The sequence below is a fragment of the Mesoplodon mirus genome (genome assembly GCF_964341445.2).
Source record: "Mesoplodon mirus genome assembly, chromosome: 3".
In the NCBI taxonomy this organism is placed as follows: domain Eukaryota; kingdom Metazoa; phylum Chordata; class Mammalia; order Artiodactyla; family Ziphiidae; genus Mesoplodon; species Mesoplodon mirus.
The window spans coordinates 149,209,002-149,224,506 of record NC_138978.1 but is presented as its reverse complement, the minus strand read 5'-3'; the positions used below and the strand labels follow the sequence as shown (position 1 = coordinate 149,224,506).

Sequence of the window (15,505 nt, the reverse complement as noted above, 5' to 3'; positions counted from 1 at the left end):
TTTTCCATGGTGACTGAGCGGCTTATCCTTCCATTCCTCGGGGTCCAGGGTCCCTCTCCGGGATACTCAGGCTGGCATGGAGAGGAGGAGAGTCATCCTGGAGCATCTTCCTTTCCACCTGGGGAGGCTGGTCTGGCTGGAGGCTCAGCTCCGGGAACTGTGTCATCTGAATCAAGGTGACCCCTGATGATCTTTCTGTCTCCTGAGCTGCAAAGACACAGAGAACACTGTGAGCGTCCTGGGCACTGAATTTGATTCCTTGAGAACCACTTTCACCCGCCGCAATCCTCAAGGACTTCCTGACACAGAGGATTTGCAACTGAGCCCTTAGATCGGCAGGGATTGGGCCAGGCCTTTGGGGCACTGGGTCTGAGAATCTTAGCCCTTTTGACTTGCTCCCAGAGCATCTCACCCTTTCTTCGCCAGATCTAAATGCCGTGGAGTAGTCCCTTTAGGAATGTTTAAACCTGGGCCTGGCGCTTTAAGAGACCTCCAGCTGGGCCGTGCAGAGGGTGCAAATGCAGTCTGGTTCCACATTTGGGCCCTGTACTCCGACCTGCTGTCAGGATTGTTCACGTGGTTCATATGACTACCAGCTGTCTTGCCATCTTCTGAAGAGCTTCTCCTTAAGCTCTGGGATGCCACTGAGACATAAATATAGAGACTACTTTCCCATTTGATTGATAAAGGAACCAAGGCCAAGCTTGGTTAAGTGGCTCAGACTAGAATTTAGCACTTCTACATCCAGAAGTCCTGGTACCAACTCTGACCCTGACCCAGTCCTGAGGGTGTCAGATGGGAACAAGTGCTTCCCTCCCTGGCCTTGGGGTGACTTAAATTCCACTTACACCTCCTTTTTCTCCGGAGCTTCCTTTGCAGCAGAACAAGAGCCGTCAGCATAAACGGACACAGCACCGAAGAGACTGGAGTCAGCATCCGAGAGAGGTTTTTATCTTCCAGAGAAGCACTGGAGTGGAAGCAGCAGGGGAGGGGATGGTAAAAGCACAGGAGAGGGGAGGTTGGAGCTGGGTAGGAGACTGAAGACCCTTTGGCCCTTGCCCCTCATTTTACAGATGAGAAGCTGAGGCCAAGGCAAGCTGGCTGCCCGAATTCCCATGGAGGGTTAGTTGCCGAGTTGGGACTAGGTCCCCTGCCTTCCAGTTCCCAAGCCCTGATCCTTTCCCTCCTCCACCAACGTGCCACAGTGGGCAAGAGAAGTGAGTGAGGGTCAGGGCATCTACACTTGGCATTTGGCTTTGCCACAATCTGTCTTTGTAGCTTCAGTGAGTCACCCCCTGACCTCGTCAGAGCTTTGTTTCCTCATCTTTAAAAAAAAAAAGTCCCAACAGTCCCACCTAAATATGCCATTATTCTAGTGCTTATATTTTTGCTTGAAAGTCACATGAAGATACTCCGATAGGGTTCTCCCAGCAAGGACCCTTGAATGAGGGAGGATTCTGACTTTCATGTCCCTTGCGCTTTACTGTCCTGAGGTTACAAAGGGAGAGGAGTGAGCAGACAGAGGGAGTCACAGAGGTTAGCTCACTGAGGGGCGTGCAAAGGGATGGAGCAGATGTGGAGTCCCAACGGAGAGGGCAGCCTGGGGGTTTACCTCTTCACGTGGGAGTCCTTGCCCAGGGGCCTGAAGGGCCTTGCTGCCAGGGCCAGTCTTGACGTCACTTGGGGACCACTGTCTCCAGCAGGGATGTCTAGGTCTCCTTCACTGCTTCCTTCCGCAGATGCCATCTCTATGCTGGTTGGCTCCAAGGTCCACACAACTGCAACTGGGGTGGTTCCTTCAACGGAGCCCAGGGCTTGTGGCTCAGAAACCGACATTTCTTCTTGGAGGGTTTCCCACATCCATTTTTCTGAGACCAGGGTTGATGGCCTAATGGTCGCCATGACCTTCTCAGCTGTGTCTGGGGCTATTCTGACCCTCTCTGTTTCCTCTCTTTGCCTATCAGTCCCAGTAGTTGATTCCCTCTCTCTTTCGCTGGTCCTAGCCCTGTTTGCTTCCAAACTTCTGGTGCTCCACACTCGATCATCTTCTGTTGTATGGGACACACCTCTGATGGCTGAAGCTGGACTCTGCGGAGTGGGCATGGTTGCCCAAATGGAACCCTCTAGCTGGCTGCCTGTCCCTGGAGCTACTACCCCAGTTGCTCCTGGGGTTTGTCTTCCCTCAGCTGAAGCTGTGGTTTTGCGGGTTCCTAGAGTCAGAGCAACTCTGTCGCATCCTGTCCCTTGTCTCTCTATAGTCTGGAGAGTTCCTGGTGTCTGTCTGTTGGCCGCTGGCGATACTGTCACAAAGGATCCCGTGATGAGCTCGCCAGCAGCCACAGTGGCTGAGGGGATGGCTCTGGAAAGACCTGTGTGAACAGCAGAAGGAGACCAAATGAGAAGGCTATCGGGGCTGCCTACAGGACACCAAGCTGCAAAGGACACCAGTCTTGACGTGTTTGCTCCATGGAATGCAACCTCACTAAGCAATGCAGTCTTTGGCCGGTATGTTGGATAAAATAAAAAATTGGGAAAACCAGATGTGTTCTCTAGTTTGTTGCCAATATTGACATCTTATGTCCCTATCTCCTTTTAAGCCCACAAATTCGCTATCCAGCTGCCCCAGGACACCATGCTGTCCCCTTTCCCAGGGCCCACATCCCTTCACGTACTGCTTTTCAAATAAGAAAAAAAGAAAACTCCAGTCACAGCAGAGCAGCCAATGTCAGCAGATGGTTAGATAGCAACATCTAATCAAACAAGTCCACTCTCTGGACTCCTGCCTGCCTGCGCCATGTCACCGGTAGACCTGCCTTTCATAGCCTGGATGCCCTTCCTTGGACTCTGGGTACCTGACTCTAGGTCAACTCTCCAGAATGAGCCACGCACGGCACTGGCCTGGTAGCTGTCGGATGTCTGCTGAGACACTCAGTCTTAGGAAGAGCTCAGTCTCCATTCTTCTGCTTTGCCTGTCTTATGTGCTCTGCATGTCTGAACAAAGAGACATCATGACCCTAAGAAGCCATGTCCTCCAATTCACCAGCTTCACCGAGCTCTCTTCAAATATATGTACTACAACTTTCGGGGGGAATTGGGTGAGATAGATTACGGGGATTCAGTTGGGACATTTTCCCTAGTATCTACCTTCCCTCTGAAGGTGGTCTCCATCTGAAATGAAAGCCTATGTCTTAAAGCCCTTGCCTGACCCCAGCTTTTCATCATCACACCCCTTGTGTTTAAAGCCCTCTTGGACCTCTGGGTCTTCTGTTGCCCCTTGCCCTTCCTAGCATTCATGTCACCAAACTTGACCTGCCAGCCATCAGCCCTTACCTGCAGAGATGGTCAGGTTCATGCTGAAGAAGAGCATGTTGTTTGTGTTTCCAATGCCACAGCGGTAGTGCCCCACATCCTCCGGGGACAGCTGGGACAGCCTCACCACAAACAAGCCTCTTTGTGGGAAGTCTGTTAGGGCCACACGGCCACGGTAGCGAAGGTGAGTGTAGTGGTTGGTGGACACGATGGTTTGGCAGACCCACGTCCGGGGGCTGAGGCGGCACCAGTACTTCCTCTGGTGGCTGTTGACGGGCAAGGGTGGGTAATGGCACTGGATGGTGACAGCTCCCCCAGGCTCCCCAGACACCAGCCTCGGGCCCTTCAAAGCATTTGCAGCTGCAGGCAGAGAAAAAAAGAAGTCCGGAGCAAGAGTGCTGAATTTGTCACTGTTGGGGGAGCTATGAGCTCCAAACTCTGGCAGAATTAGGGAACAGGTCAGAAAATGCCTTCATGAAAGTGAAGCTAAAAAGAATCAATATAGAAATGTCAGAGCTTAGCCACTAGGTCAGGAGTAGCTCCAAGGTATGAAATGGAGCTGTGTCCAAGGCCCTATGGAGAGATGAAAATGCAGCAATAATCTTACCACTATTTAGCTAACCACTATTGAGCTTATCATGTGCAGGTGATCTTGTACATGTCTGTCCAAAGCCTGGATTCATGCCACTGTGCTCCAGTGCAGATGTTTTTTAAAAAATGCAAATGTTTAAGAAGCTGCCATCTAAGCACCTGTAATAAGGCCAAGGCAACAGCTGACAGAAAGGCTGTGGTTTATTTGCATGGAATGTAAAAGAGAGATGTTAAAACAACAATATCCTGTGATAAATCATAATGGAAAAGAATATGAAAAAGAATATATATAAGCATAACTGAATCACTTTGCTGTACAGCAGAAATTAACACAACATTGAAAATCAACTATACTTCAATAAAAATTTTTTTTAAAAGAGGGATGTTAAATAGTAAAAAGAGATGAGTGTGACTTCTGCTGAAAGGAGAGGGTGCTGGAAGCACAGGAATCCTGCTCTGCTAGGCGGATAACTCCCCAGACCATCGTTTTCAAAAACGTTCATACTGTTCACTTCTCTAGAAATGGAAATAACCAAGTGCCACCGTCAAAGCACGGCAGAATTGTGAATATGTCTGCTTTGGTGGTAGGCATGAACCATAGTTGAAGTACAGTCTATGGTCTTTTTACTGACTTAAATTTGATCCAATGCAAGCAGAAACAAGTTTACTCTTTCTCTCACTGCCTCTTCATACTAGCTCTGGGATGTCCCTCCTCCTTGATGAAATCTCAGACATAATTTCAAATATAGTAGCTTTCATAGTCTCGCTTGGATAAGAAGATGCCCAGCCCAGTGACTGCTGCAACTCCAGCCTCTTATCCAGCTGAAGCCTCTTCCTATTTCCCAGCTACACTTGGAGGCCTGATGTGGGGGGAGGGGTACAGGTCGGGGTCTCTTGCTTTGCTCGACCCCTTCCCCTACTCAGAACTGCTCTTGGGGCCCCTCTGGGATTGGGTGTGGAGGGGAGAGACGAGAGGTGAATGGAAAGTCGTGATCTGCTGGTGGCGCCCTCTGGGCATGGCAGACGTCCAGAGCTGTGTCCTTCCCTTTTGCCTCCCAGATCGCTTGTCCGTGGCCTCTGGCTGCAGTTCCCTCTTGGTAAGAACTGCCTCTCCTCCTGCTGGCCTTTTATGACTCCTCCACCACCAAGCTTAGGACTTCTGGCCACGTGCCCCTCTCGTGGTTACAATCCCTTCTGGGTAGACCTCTTGGTAGAGGCACTGGGGCAGCTCCTTTCTCTGGGACCTACATTTGGCCCCAGGAAGCACACCTTTGTCCTGCTGTCAGGAGAAATCTGGGACATACAGCAAGCTTGTTGAGTGGCGTCCTAGAAGTTCCTTCTCTTACTTGGCTTAAAGTGAGGAGGAGGTGATCCATCTTGTCCCCCAGGGGCAGGTGGTGGAGAGCACAGCACACTGTCTCTCTCCAAAAAGCTCTTCTCTTCTACCTCTGATGATTCTCTAGGAGACTACACGGTGGGCTATTTCTGGAACAACTAGCCTTGCCATCTCTCTCCATAGTCCTGCCCAGGTGGTTCTACATGTTGCTTTAGGATGTGGGTGCCTGGCATCTATCAATTTGTTCTATGTCTTCAGCACCTCTGAATCCAAGAAAGTTTCATCCTGTTGCCAGGACTGGCTACATAATTTGCAGGGTCCAGTGCAAAATAAAAATGGAGGATCCCTTATTCAAAAGTTACTAAGGATTTCACTATGGCAACAGTAGAGCATTAAACCAAGCACCTTCTGAATGGGGTCCTGTGTGACTGCACAGGGCACATGCCCATAAAACTGACCTTGCCTGTTGCATATGTCTTGAGGTCTCATTATAGCAAGAGTCAAGGCCATACATGTTAGGGATAAATCAATACTCATTGTAGGTTTAATTAAGCGACACACCACAACTATGCCACTATTGATAACGTTAAATGGTAACTTATCATTAAAAAGTAAGAATCTTCGTAATTACAAACAAGGACCACCTCAGGATGGCAGTGATGGTGCTCTGATAAAGTGTTCACACCTCATATTTCAGGAATCTGCATGTGATCTACATGCGGCGCAGGCAAAAGGATTAAGGAGCCCAATTAATCAGCCGGATGGGCTGTTCTGACTTTGCAGTTGAGAGCTGATTAGGAATCCTTAATCAACTTTTGCAATAAACGTTTTTCTCTTTTATAAATACCAAATTTCACTTACCCTTAAGAACTTACTCGCTGGATGACTAATAGCTCTTGGTTATATATAATAAAGGTTTTTAGAATTTAGTACTGGTTGCCTGTGAGAATTAAAGAAAGGGCTGACACTTTAGGATCAATGTGGCACCTGCCAGGGGTCCCTTCGGTGGAGGTGGTGCCCCTGCTCTCATTCACCCATCATCTCCCAGCAGCTGTCCACTGTACGGCTTCAGTCAGGGATGGGCGAGGGAGGCCTGCACTGGAGCTTGACTGGAGGCCATGGACTGGAGCTTGACCTGGTCTGAGGAAGTGCAAAAGGCCTGTGACACGAACAGGGAGAGCAGGGCTGGTGCCTGGGATGGATCTCTCTTCCCTCCAGCAAAGGGGTGAGAAAACCGGGAGTGTCTCCTTGGCCCAGAGGGTGGGCCCAGAGGGCAGAGAGCCATCCCACAGCCACCTGAGACACGGTCTTCCGTGTGGAGGGGCCAAAGCAGAACCTGGGGCACAGGGAGGAGATGGGCCCTCGAGGGATCCACAAAGGCATCCACAAGAGGAGGAGCCAGCTCTAGAGCCCTGCCAGGCCAGAGAGTTCCCAGCCATCCCATCAAGTAAGAGCTGCCTGGCTCCTGCTGTCCTCCCACCTGCTGCTGTGACCCTACTGGCGTCCCAAGTGCCAGCTGCCTCGGCGGGGAGGAGAAGGAGCAGGGGAAGGGAGAAGGCAGCCCCCAGAGCCCTCCCTGCCTTCCTGACTGCGGGCCGTGGGTGACAAGGGGGCAAATCACTGAATGAAGATTAAATTGCTGACCAAAATATTTAACCAGCCACTTACAATGATCAAATTAGAACACCTGAGACTTAAAGGAATTAGGTTAAGACTCCTATATGTTCGGAGAAAAATCATGGGCCTGCGTGAGTTTTCATCTGGGGGCTGGGGAAGCTTGCTTCTTCTGAAAAATTTTAAAGGGGGCATTGGGAGATGAAAATAAAGAGGTGGTGTGATTATATCACAGAGAGTTCTCGCTCAGAGATAAGCTACCTTTGATTCATTAAAATTCTGATTTGTTTGTAAGACAAACACAATTGTTAATCCTTTCTTTGTATTATCATAGCGTTTATTTATTCATTTATTCTTTCGACAATTATTTGTTAAGCATCTACTTGGGTACCAGACACTCTAAGCACATACTCACTACATTCCTCAATGGCTCTCCATTACCATCAAAATAAAATCAGATACCACAGCATGGAGAGAGGGCCATTGGTCATCTGAGCCTGATCAGCACACCAGCCTGTCAGGACCTACAGAGCAAGAATTCTGTCTTTCATCCGTGTGTCCCTAGTGCCTGGCACATGGTAGGCCCTCCATAAGTATGCATTGACTAAATAAGTAAATGTGTAGATGTAGTATTTACCCATCTGGTTTCCTTGTAGACTCTGCACTATTTGGAGTAGGTCAGGGTTTTTACGTCCCTAGTACTGGGTCTGGCACTTGAGCGTTTTTAGAATGAGTGGAAATAGAGTGGTGCTACCTCTGGCTTTTGCACACCCTGGAACCCATATCTTGCAAATGCAGCCAACTTTCTGTCATCAACTTGAATGGAAGAGAGCAGAGACAGATCAAAACTGTGAATATTCCAGCAATCATCAAGTCAGACATATGCCCCCTCATGTGAGCTCTCACCTCCCTCATTCCCTCTGACCTGGATCTGACCACTCCCTCGATCCAAAGCCATGCAGTTGCCCGAACTACGGTGCGGGTGCTGAATGCTGCTGAGGTGCCCGTCAGGCATGTCTGCAGCCTGGAAGGCTCGGGTCTGGGTGTGCAAGCTCTGAAGCTGGGCTGTTTGGGACTCACCCTGCAGCAGACACAGTATGAGGAGGACAGGCATTTTCCATCGTGCCCTCTGGTTGGTGACCTGCAAAAAAAAACACTGCAGATGAAGAGGCTTGAGAGGAGACGAGTGAGAAGCTGGGCGAGTAGCCCTGGGACCTGGGCAAGCACCTTCTCACTCTGGGATCTTGGTTTGCTCAGTGCTGGGGCTGGATCAGCTCCACCTAAGAGCAGGATGTACCTGCCCTCTGAGGGAAGCACACCTCCATCCTCACGGCCCTAAACACGCGCATTTGGCCTGGGTCACTGCCACCAAGACTAAAAAACTCCCTCTGGGGGATTCCAGCCCTGGCACCCACCTGCCAGCATGGAGTTCTGGATTTGGGGGAGCATTGTGTAGTGGAAAGACCCCAAGCTAGAAGTTTAAAACTTAGCTGGAATTGTGGGACCCTGGAAAGGTTACTCAGTCTTGGGGATCAGCTTCCTCTCCAGGGGGAATGAGAATCTGTACGGGGCTGTTGTACCAGTTAAATGAGACTGTTTTAGAAGAGTCAACAGCAGGCCTGGTCCTGAGTCGCTCGCTTCCCCTTCTCTTTTGCAGAAGGAGAATTGCTTCCTTCAAGGGAAGCTTTCTATCTCACTGGTAGTGTGCCTCCAGTCAACAATAGGAGTAAATTAACTCTCAGGCCAAGTAGTTTTCTGCCCAAGGGTCCTATTCTGTTTCTTCTCCACAATTTCTAGAAAGCCCTCCCTGGCCCCCAGTCCACACTGATCGTTCCTTGCTCTGGTCTCTCTCACTGGCCTGGGGAGCTCCTTGAGGGGAGGACTTTGAGCCTCCAGGCTCTGAAACAGGATCTAGCCGGGTGTAGGTGCCCAAGGCACAGCTATTGTGAACAAGAACCTTCCACTCTTTTGACAGACACCATGCTGACCACTACTCAATGGCCTTCTGTTGCTTGCTGATTAAAAAGGCAGGGATGGTACATTATACTTCATTTGTAGTTCCCACAGGGTTTTTGTGGATGCTTTTTGAGTGACTAAAAATCTCTTCTTTGAATCTATCTACTCTGCAGTTCCTGGGACCTGTGGACTTTTTTTTCTAAAGAAAGCAAAATTAAGTTAGCCATAGTTTTCTCCTTCCAATGCTAATACATGTCTCGCTAATGTTAAGAACAGGCTCTTAACAGTCAATGGTCTGGTCCCCTCGCCCCACGCCCTGTATAACTAGACAAAGCCACACGAGGCCACTGGCCAGTCTGGGCTATGGGCTAAAGGGGGAGAAAAGGGAACAAGGTGAGGAGGAGAGGGGGAAGGCAGAGGAAGTAGGAGAAGGGGAAAGGAAAGGTAAGGTGGGAGTTGAAAAAAAGGAGAGAAGAGAGAGGAGAGAGGAGAGAAGGAGATAGAGTCCATGGTTGGCCCTGTAATGCAAGCTGTCGGCTCAGTGTGGCTCTGCCTAGCCATCTCCACTAAAGCCTCTGCCTGCTCTATCCAGGTAGGGCCCCCAGAGTGGCCAGATCTGGAAAAGTCCATGGGCTCCTTCTGCTTCCTGTGCCCTCCCCTTAGAATCTCCCGGGTCTTGGGCACCATCATGGCAGCCTCAGGCCCTCCCTGCCCTCCAGAGCTGCTGGTTTCCTGCCTGTACCTGGAGGCTTTCCCAGGTGTGCCTGCAGCTAATATGTTTTTTGATTAATATTCAACAGGTCCAGGCTAATTCTGAGGCTGGTGCCCAGGTTCCCCCAGGTGAGTTTTTCAAAAGTGCTAAGTGCTGACACAGCACATGCTGGGGCCAAAGTCTGCAGTGCCATGCTGGGGTTCTCTGAAGTGTGCACCAGTGGGTGCAGCTATCTCTCAGCTTCAGGAGCAAAAGCCGCCTCTGAGGGGCAATGAGGAAGCACAAGGTGTGAGATAAAATGCCTCCAAGGAGTTATCGGCCTTGACTAGAGGCTGCAAGGATAACATGCAATGGAAAGTCTCCAAGTTATCCACCTGCTGATAACCTTCAGAAAACCTCTCTCCAGGAGACAGGGAGCCCCAACTCAGTAGCTTGGGGCCACAGGCCTCTGTGCTCGTGCACGGCATTTTAGGGGACAAGGGCACATTGGGGAATTCTCTTGTCCCTCAGTCCTGCTGGGAAGGGATCTACCCCATCTTCAGCACAGGCTGGTGTCTAACTCCCCAAATCCCTACTGGCCCCCTGAGCCCCACTTCTCTCCTATGCCCCCATCCCCGTGACAGCAGACAAGAAAGGAAGGAGGCAGATGTAGAGGGAAGAGCACAGAACCAGGATTCAGGAGGTTCCGCATTGCCCATGGCAATGACCTTGAGCAATGCCTCTTTTGTCTCCACTGCAACACAAGAGCTTTGACTGCAAGAGCGCCATATGCTTCCTTCTCCTTCTTAATATTAGTTGGTTCTAAATCCCTCAGGGGGCTGTAAGGAGTCATGCACCCTGGTGGGAGGGAGAGTGGGGGTGAGCAGAAGAGTAGGGAGGTAGGAGGGAGATGCTGGCCTGAACTCCAGAATCCTTCCCTGGCCCCCGGGAGCGAGGCCAGGCTGCTCTGGGATGGCTGCTGCTGCAACTCACCACCCACATCCAGAGACAAGCCCCCAACCTCTTGGGGGAAAGCCTCACCACACCTTTTGTTCTCCGGGCTTAGCTGGGAATTCTCCATCCATCTCTGTCCAGAAATAAAATCCACTTGGACTTCTTCTGTTTTTGATCTGCTGGTAATTGAACGCCTTCTAGTTTCTTTTCTTTAAACCTTGAGGCTGAGTTGGCTGTCTGGTGTGACAGAAGGCAGCTGGAGTTAGCACTGGAAGATGGAAGGATGAGGTATAGCCCTGCCACTCACCCCTCCACACTCCCAAGATCACGTTGGATCTTGGCTTTTATTTCATATAAAGAGGGAGCCAGTCCAGGTCCCTTGTTCTTACTGTCACTTATCCCTGCAGAACTTTTCCAGGGGTGATGACCGTGGCTTCAAGGGAAACACACTGACCCACATCCTTCTACCTCTCATTTCCCCTCCAGTCCAGGGTCCCAGACTTTTTAGGATGCCCCAGATCAGCCAGCCCATTCAGACCTCTCCCGGGTAAGTGATGCAACAACATGGCAGAAGAGAAAATTCAAGAGAGGAATTCCCCTGCTTTCTGGCTGGCATCTGGTTCCTCCTAGCTGGCTGGGCCCCTTCAATTTCCTTGGGGAGGCAGTTTGGGTCCCTGACTCCAGTCCAACTGCATGCCTGGTAGTTACCAGCTCATGCCCTGGACAAAGCACAATAGAGTAAATGAGATGATCTCCATGGAGAAAGAACACTGACAAGTGTGGCTTATCCAGATGGATGACACACTTCAAAAATATCCCAATATTTCCCTTTGGAAGATATTTCATGGATGGGTTTCTTTCCTTGTAGAAGATGTAATTTGCCGGTCTCTGTTGGTTTTAAACTGACATCAAAACGGAAGGCATAGGGGCTTCCCTGGTGGTGCAGTGGTTAAGAATCCTCCTGCCAATGCAGGGGACATGGGTTTGAGCCTTGGTCCGGGAAGATCGCACATGCCACGGGGCAACTGAGCCCATGCGCCACGACGACTGAGCCTGCGCTCTAGAGCCCGCGAGCCACAACTACTGAGCCCGTGTGCCACAACTACTGAAGCCCATGTGCCTAGAACCTACTGCTCTGCAACTAGAGAAGCCACTGCAATGAGAAGTCTGCACGCCACAATGAAGAGTAACCCCCACTTGCCGCAACTAGAGAAAGCCCGCGCGCAGCAACAAAGACCCAACGCAACCAAAAATAAAATAAAATAAATACATTTATATAAAAACAAACAAACAAACAAATGGCAGGCCTACTCCAAGCACTCAACAAGGAAGGGGCTCCAGAGGATACATGTGCTGCAGACTACAGTTAAAGACTCTCACCAGGACCCCTGATAGAGTATGTAGCATCCTTGAGCCAATTAGAAATGGCACTTCTTCCTTAAGAAAAATAAATTTAGTTGGTATATTGTTGCATAACTTGGATAACCATCGGGGCAGCATGTATTACCTATGCTTTCGCCCTTCCAGGTTTGCAGACAGGGTAAGGTTAGGAATTGAGCCACTGAAAGCAATAGGAGAGGAAAAGAAACGCCTCCATGGGATGCCTGGAATATGACTGGGCCAAGACTGCCTTGTGCATCCGTGCAAGCCAGTGTCCTTGTGCACGGCTGTGTGCACTGTTGTCTCAGGACTTGGTCATGAGCTCCAGATCTTCACAAATACCTAGGGCCTCCCACGTAAGTCTGAACACATCTACTGTGTGGATGGCATCCCCTTAGGCGTGGTATGCTGGAGCAGTGTACAACCTGAAGAACTGTACGTGGTGGTCCTGCCTTCAGAAGCTTATCCCCAGGTTTGAATGACCTCTGTGCAGGTGGTAGAGAGGGTTGATGCCTGGCTAGATTCTCCCTTCCCAGCTCCCCAGAGAGCAGTATAGCCTCATGGTTGATCACACAGACTTTGGAGTCAGGCTCCCTCCAAATTAATATCCCAGTTGTACTTTTTGCTGGGAAAGTGATATGGGTCAGATTACTTATCTTCTTTAAACTTCATTTTCCTGATTTGTAAAACAGGAGAATAACAGCACCTACCTTATAAAGTTCGTACGTGAATTAAGTGTGATAATTCATGTAACTCAAAGTGCATAACCTGCAGTAAATTCTCAATAAATATTATCTGATAGTATTAATAGCTTAGCTTCTAGCAAAAGGGAGCAAGTGTCTTAAAGACTATTTGATTAGTAAAGACGTTAAGTTATAAAGTCCAGTTAGTTTGGAAAGCATGGGCCAGTTTTCAGAGCACTGGTCCAGAGCCAAGCTGGTCCCCTCTCTGAAGATTTATGGGGGTGAAAACGGTACTGGCTACTTCTCTTGGGAACATATCTGAATTCTCTTGCCCAGCACAAAGCCACAGGTGGCCTCTTTACACAGGTTTATGACACTGTGACCTTCTGATTACAGGGCCCAGACTCCAGAAAAAGGCAAAATAATACTTAGACCAAATGTCACATCTGGGAAGAGCTTTATCCACTCCCTGCTCCCCCACCTCCAACCTCCAAACCCAGTTGTAGCAAAGGATTTTATTTGCTCAATAGACACAGCAGAGGGAAAATCAGCCAACAGAATGCTAACCAATGCAAGAAAAATCATTTGTGCTGAAACAATCTGTATTGATCTCTTTCCTCTCCAAAGCATGTTTTCTAATGAATAAGAGCAATGTATAGAAATGTTTTATGCTTCCATGTCACTGGTGGTCAAGACTTACATTCCTCCTTATGCATCACTGCAAATTTTTCTGCTTCCTCTACCCACACATGTAAGCTTTTTTCTATCCTTGTTATTTGCAGGAGAGACACATCCTTCCTCCCCCTGCCTCAGCCAAGCTCTGGTCAGAATACTGAAGGCTGAAGAAAACATTGTTTAAAAGCACTTGGATTACTACAAGTCCTTTATCACTTCCTTAAAAACTCATAGAGGGGGCTTCCCTGGTGGCGCAGTGGTTAAGAATCTGCCTGCCAATGCAGAGGACACGGGTTCTAGCCCTGGCCCGGGAAGATCCCACGTGCCACGGAGCAACTAAGCCTGTGAGCTACAACTACTGAGCCTGCACTCTAGAGCTTGTGTGCTACCACTACTGAGCCCATGTGCCACAACTACGCACCTAGAGCCCGCGCTCCACAAGTGAAGCCACCTTAATGAGAATCCCGCGCACTGCAACGAAGAGTAGCCCCTGCTCGCCACAAAAGGAGAAAGCTTGCGCACAGCAACGAAGACCCAACGTAGCCAAAAATAAATAAATTTTTTAAACAAAGAAACTCTTAGAGGAAGGTGAACTATTCAACTTGTCACTCCTCCAAATGATAACAGAAGAAAGTAATTGCGTAGAACAAATAATGGTTTTATAATGCCATTAGCAGGCTTTTACAACTCCAACCATCATTTGGCTGATAGCAAAGATTACGATCCAGCAACATTCACACCTTCCAAACACAGAAGGCGTTTGTTCTGGAGGCAGCCAGGAGAGCGCTGAGATGGTTAAGTTCCTGCTGTAAAAGCACAGAGTAAAGAATCCCAGGAGATTATTTCATAGATCATAGGAGTATACGTATAGCCTAAGATCTTAGCTGAAACTCATCTCAGGATGTTGGTATAGATCACTGTGGGAAAACATGCTCCACAGCTCTTAGCATAACCTTTCTGGAGTGACTTGAGTCTGGGGATTAAAACAAATATATTTCTTACTGGTTGGGATTATTTGCTTATGATGCTATTTGTAACAGACATTATCCTGTGATGACAAATCACTGGCCCTTGCAGGATGGAAGGGGCTCCAAATAACCAACTTGCCTTGGAGGAGCAATTGGTCTCCCCGAGGAATGGCGCTGCACGGGGGACTTGGTGTTCAGCTCTGTTGCTGGCAGGGGGACGCTCGTTAGCAACAGCGCTAAACTCAGCCTTGGTTAGTGGGAGCCCAGGCTGTTCTTGGGAACCCATAGTCCATCCCTCTGACCGTGACTACTTCTCTCTTGTGTCCATTGTGCCAGCACCACGGTGGCCAATGCCTGGAATTGGCTGATACCAGATGGCCAAATCATTCTGTCTGCTTGGTAATTTAGTGCCTCTTCCATGGTGGATACTTTATGGTGGGCATTAGCCTATGATACAAAGAGCTTCACACTTCATACAGCTCCCTTGTCCATCCATGTGTCTTTAACCAATCTTTCAATCTTTCTCTATCCAGGCCTCCGTCTATTTTCTAACATCAGGCCATTTTTCCTTTAACACAAAGTAGATGACCAGGTGCACTGCCTAAAGTTCTACTTCCTGGAAGGACTTTCTCTTGCTCTCTCTGCTTTGCAAGGCCACTCCTTGTAACACAACTACTGGTTACTTTCAACTTGAACCTGCATATCAAACCAACTCACCTATAAACAAAGCCTGGGTTTTGTTCTTCGTCCATGTGGTTTAATGTGTGCTCTTGTGTGGCCCCTCATGGATGGGCACTGGTGCAGCAGTGGTCGTGGAGATGAGGGACAGGCTACTTGATCATGCAGCCTGCTTGTGCCCTCAAGCCCTTATTGTGCTTGGTCCCAGCTGTACCACTTCCCATTTATTCTGAGTTGCTGCTGGCAGACTTGACCTTATGACTTAGTAGGCATAATAGCTCTCAGTTCACGATGGGCAGTTCCACATGCATATTCATCTGGGGTCCTGTGTTCAGGTGTTACGTCTCTCCCAGGGCCCAGTATCACGCTAGCAGTTGTTTTTCAAAAGACACATGATTCTCCCTTGCAGGTGGCATGGCCTTGCCAAACAACCACAGGGGGCTATGTGACCAGGTTGTGATTCTCCCACTGGGGCTTGTCATAAGCTCCACATAGCATCTTTTCCCAACACCTCTACCTCTAATATTAAGTGGCAAGACTGCTTCCATCTCAGCCTGGACCTGCTGCCGAGGTCCTGGATGTGGACCCTGATCTGGGGCCCGCTCAAAGGTAGAAGCATTTCATGCTGCTTGGTGTATGGGCTAGAGCAGTATTTTTATGTGGAGGGTAT

The 15,505-nt window shown here is 49.2% G+C and overlaps 1 protein-coding gene across 1 annotated transcript; it reads right to left on the bottom strand.

Moving 5' to 3' along the window:
• Positions 1–22: 22 nt before the first annotated feature.
• Positions 23–10,582, bottom strand: FCAMR (Fc alpha and mu receptor; the record flags this gene model as incomplete). The annotated part of the gene is made up of 6 exons (XM_082612245.1): positions 23–207; positions 849–967; positions 1,613–2,369; positions 3,331–3,669; positions 7,931–7,991; positions 10,544–10,582. 6 exons carry the CDS (start codon positions 10,580–10,582, stop codon positions 23–25), a joined length of 1,500 nt encoding a protein of 499 aa, XP_082468371.1.
• Positions 10,583–15,505: the final 4,923 nt, after the last annotated feature.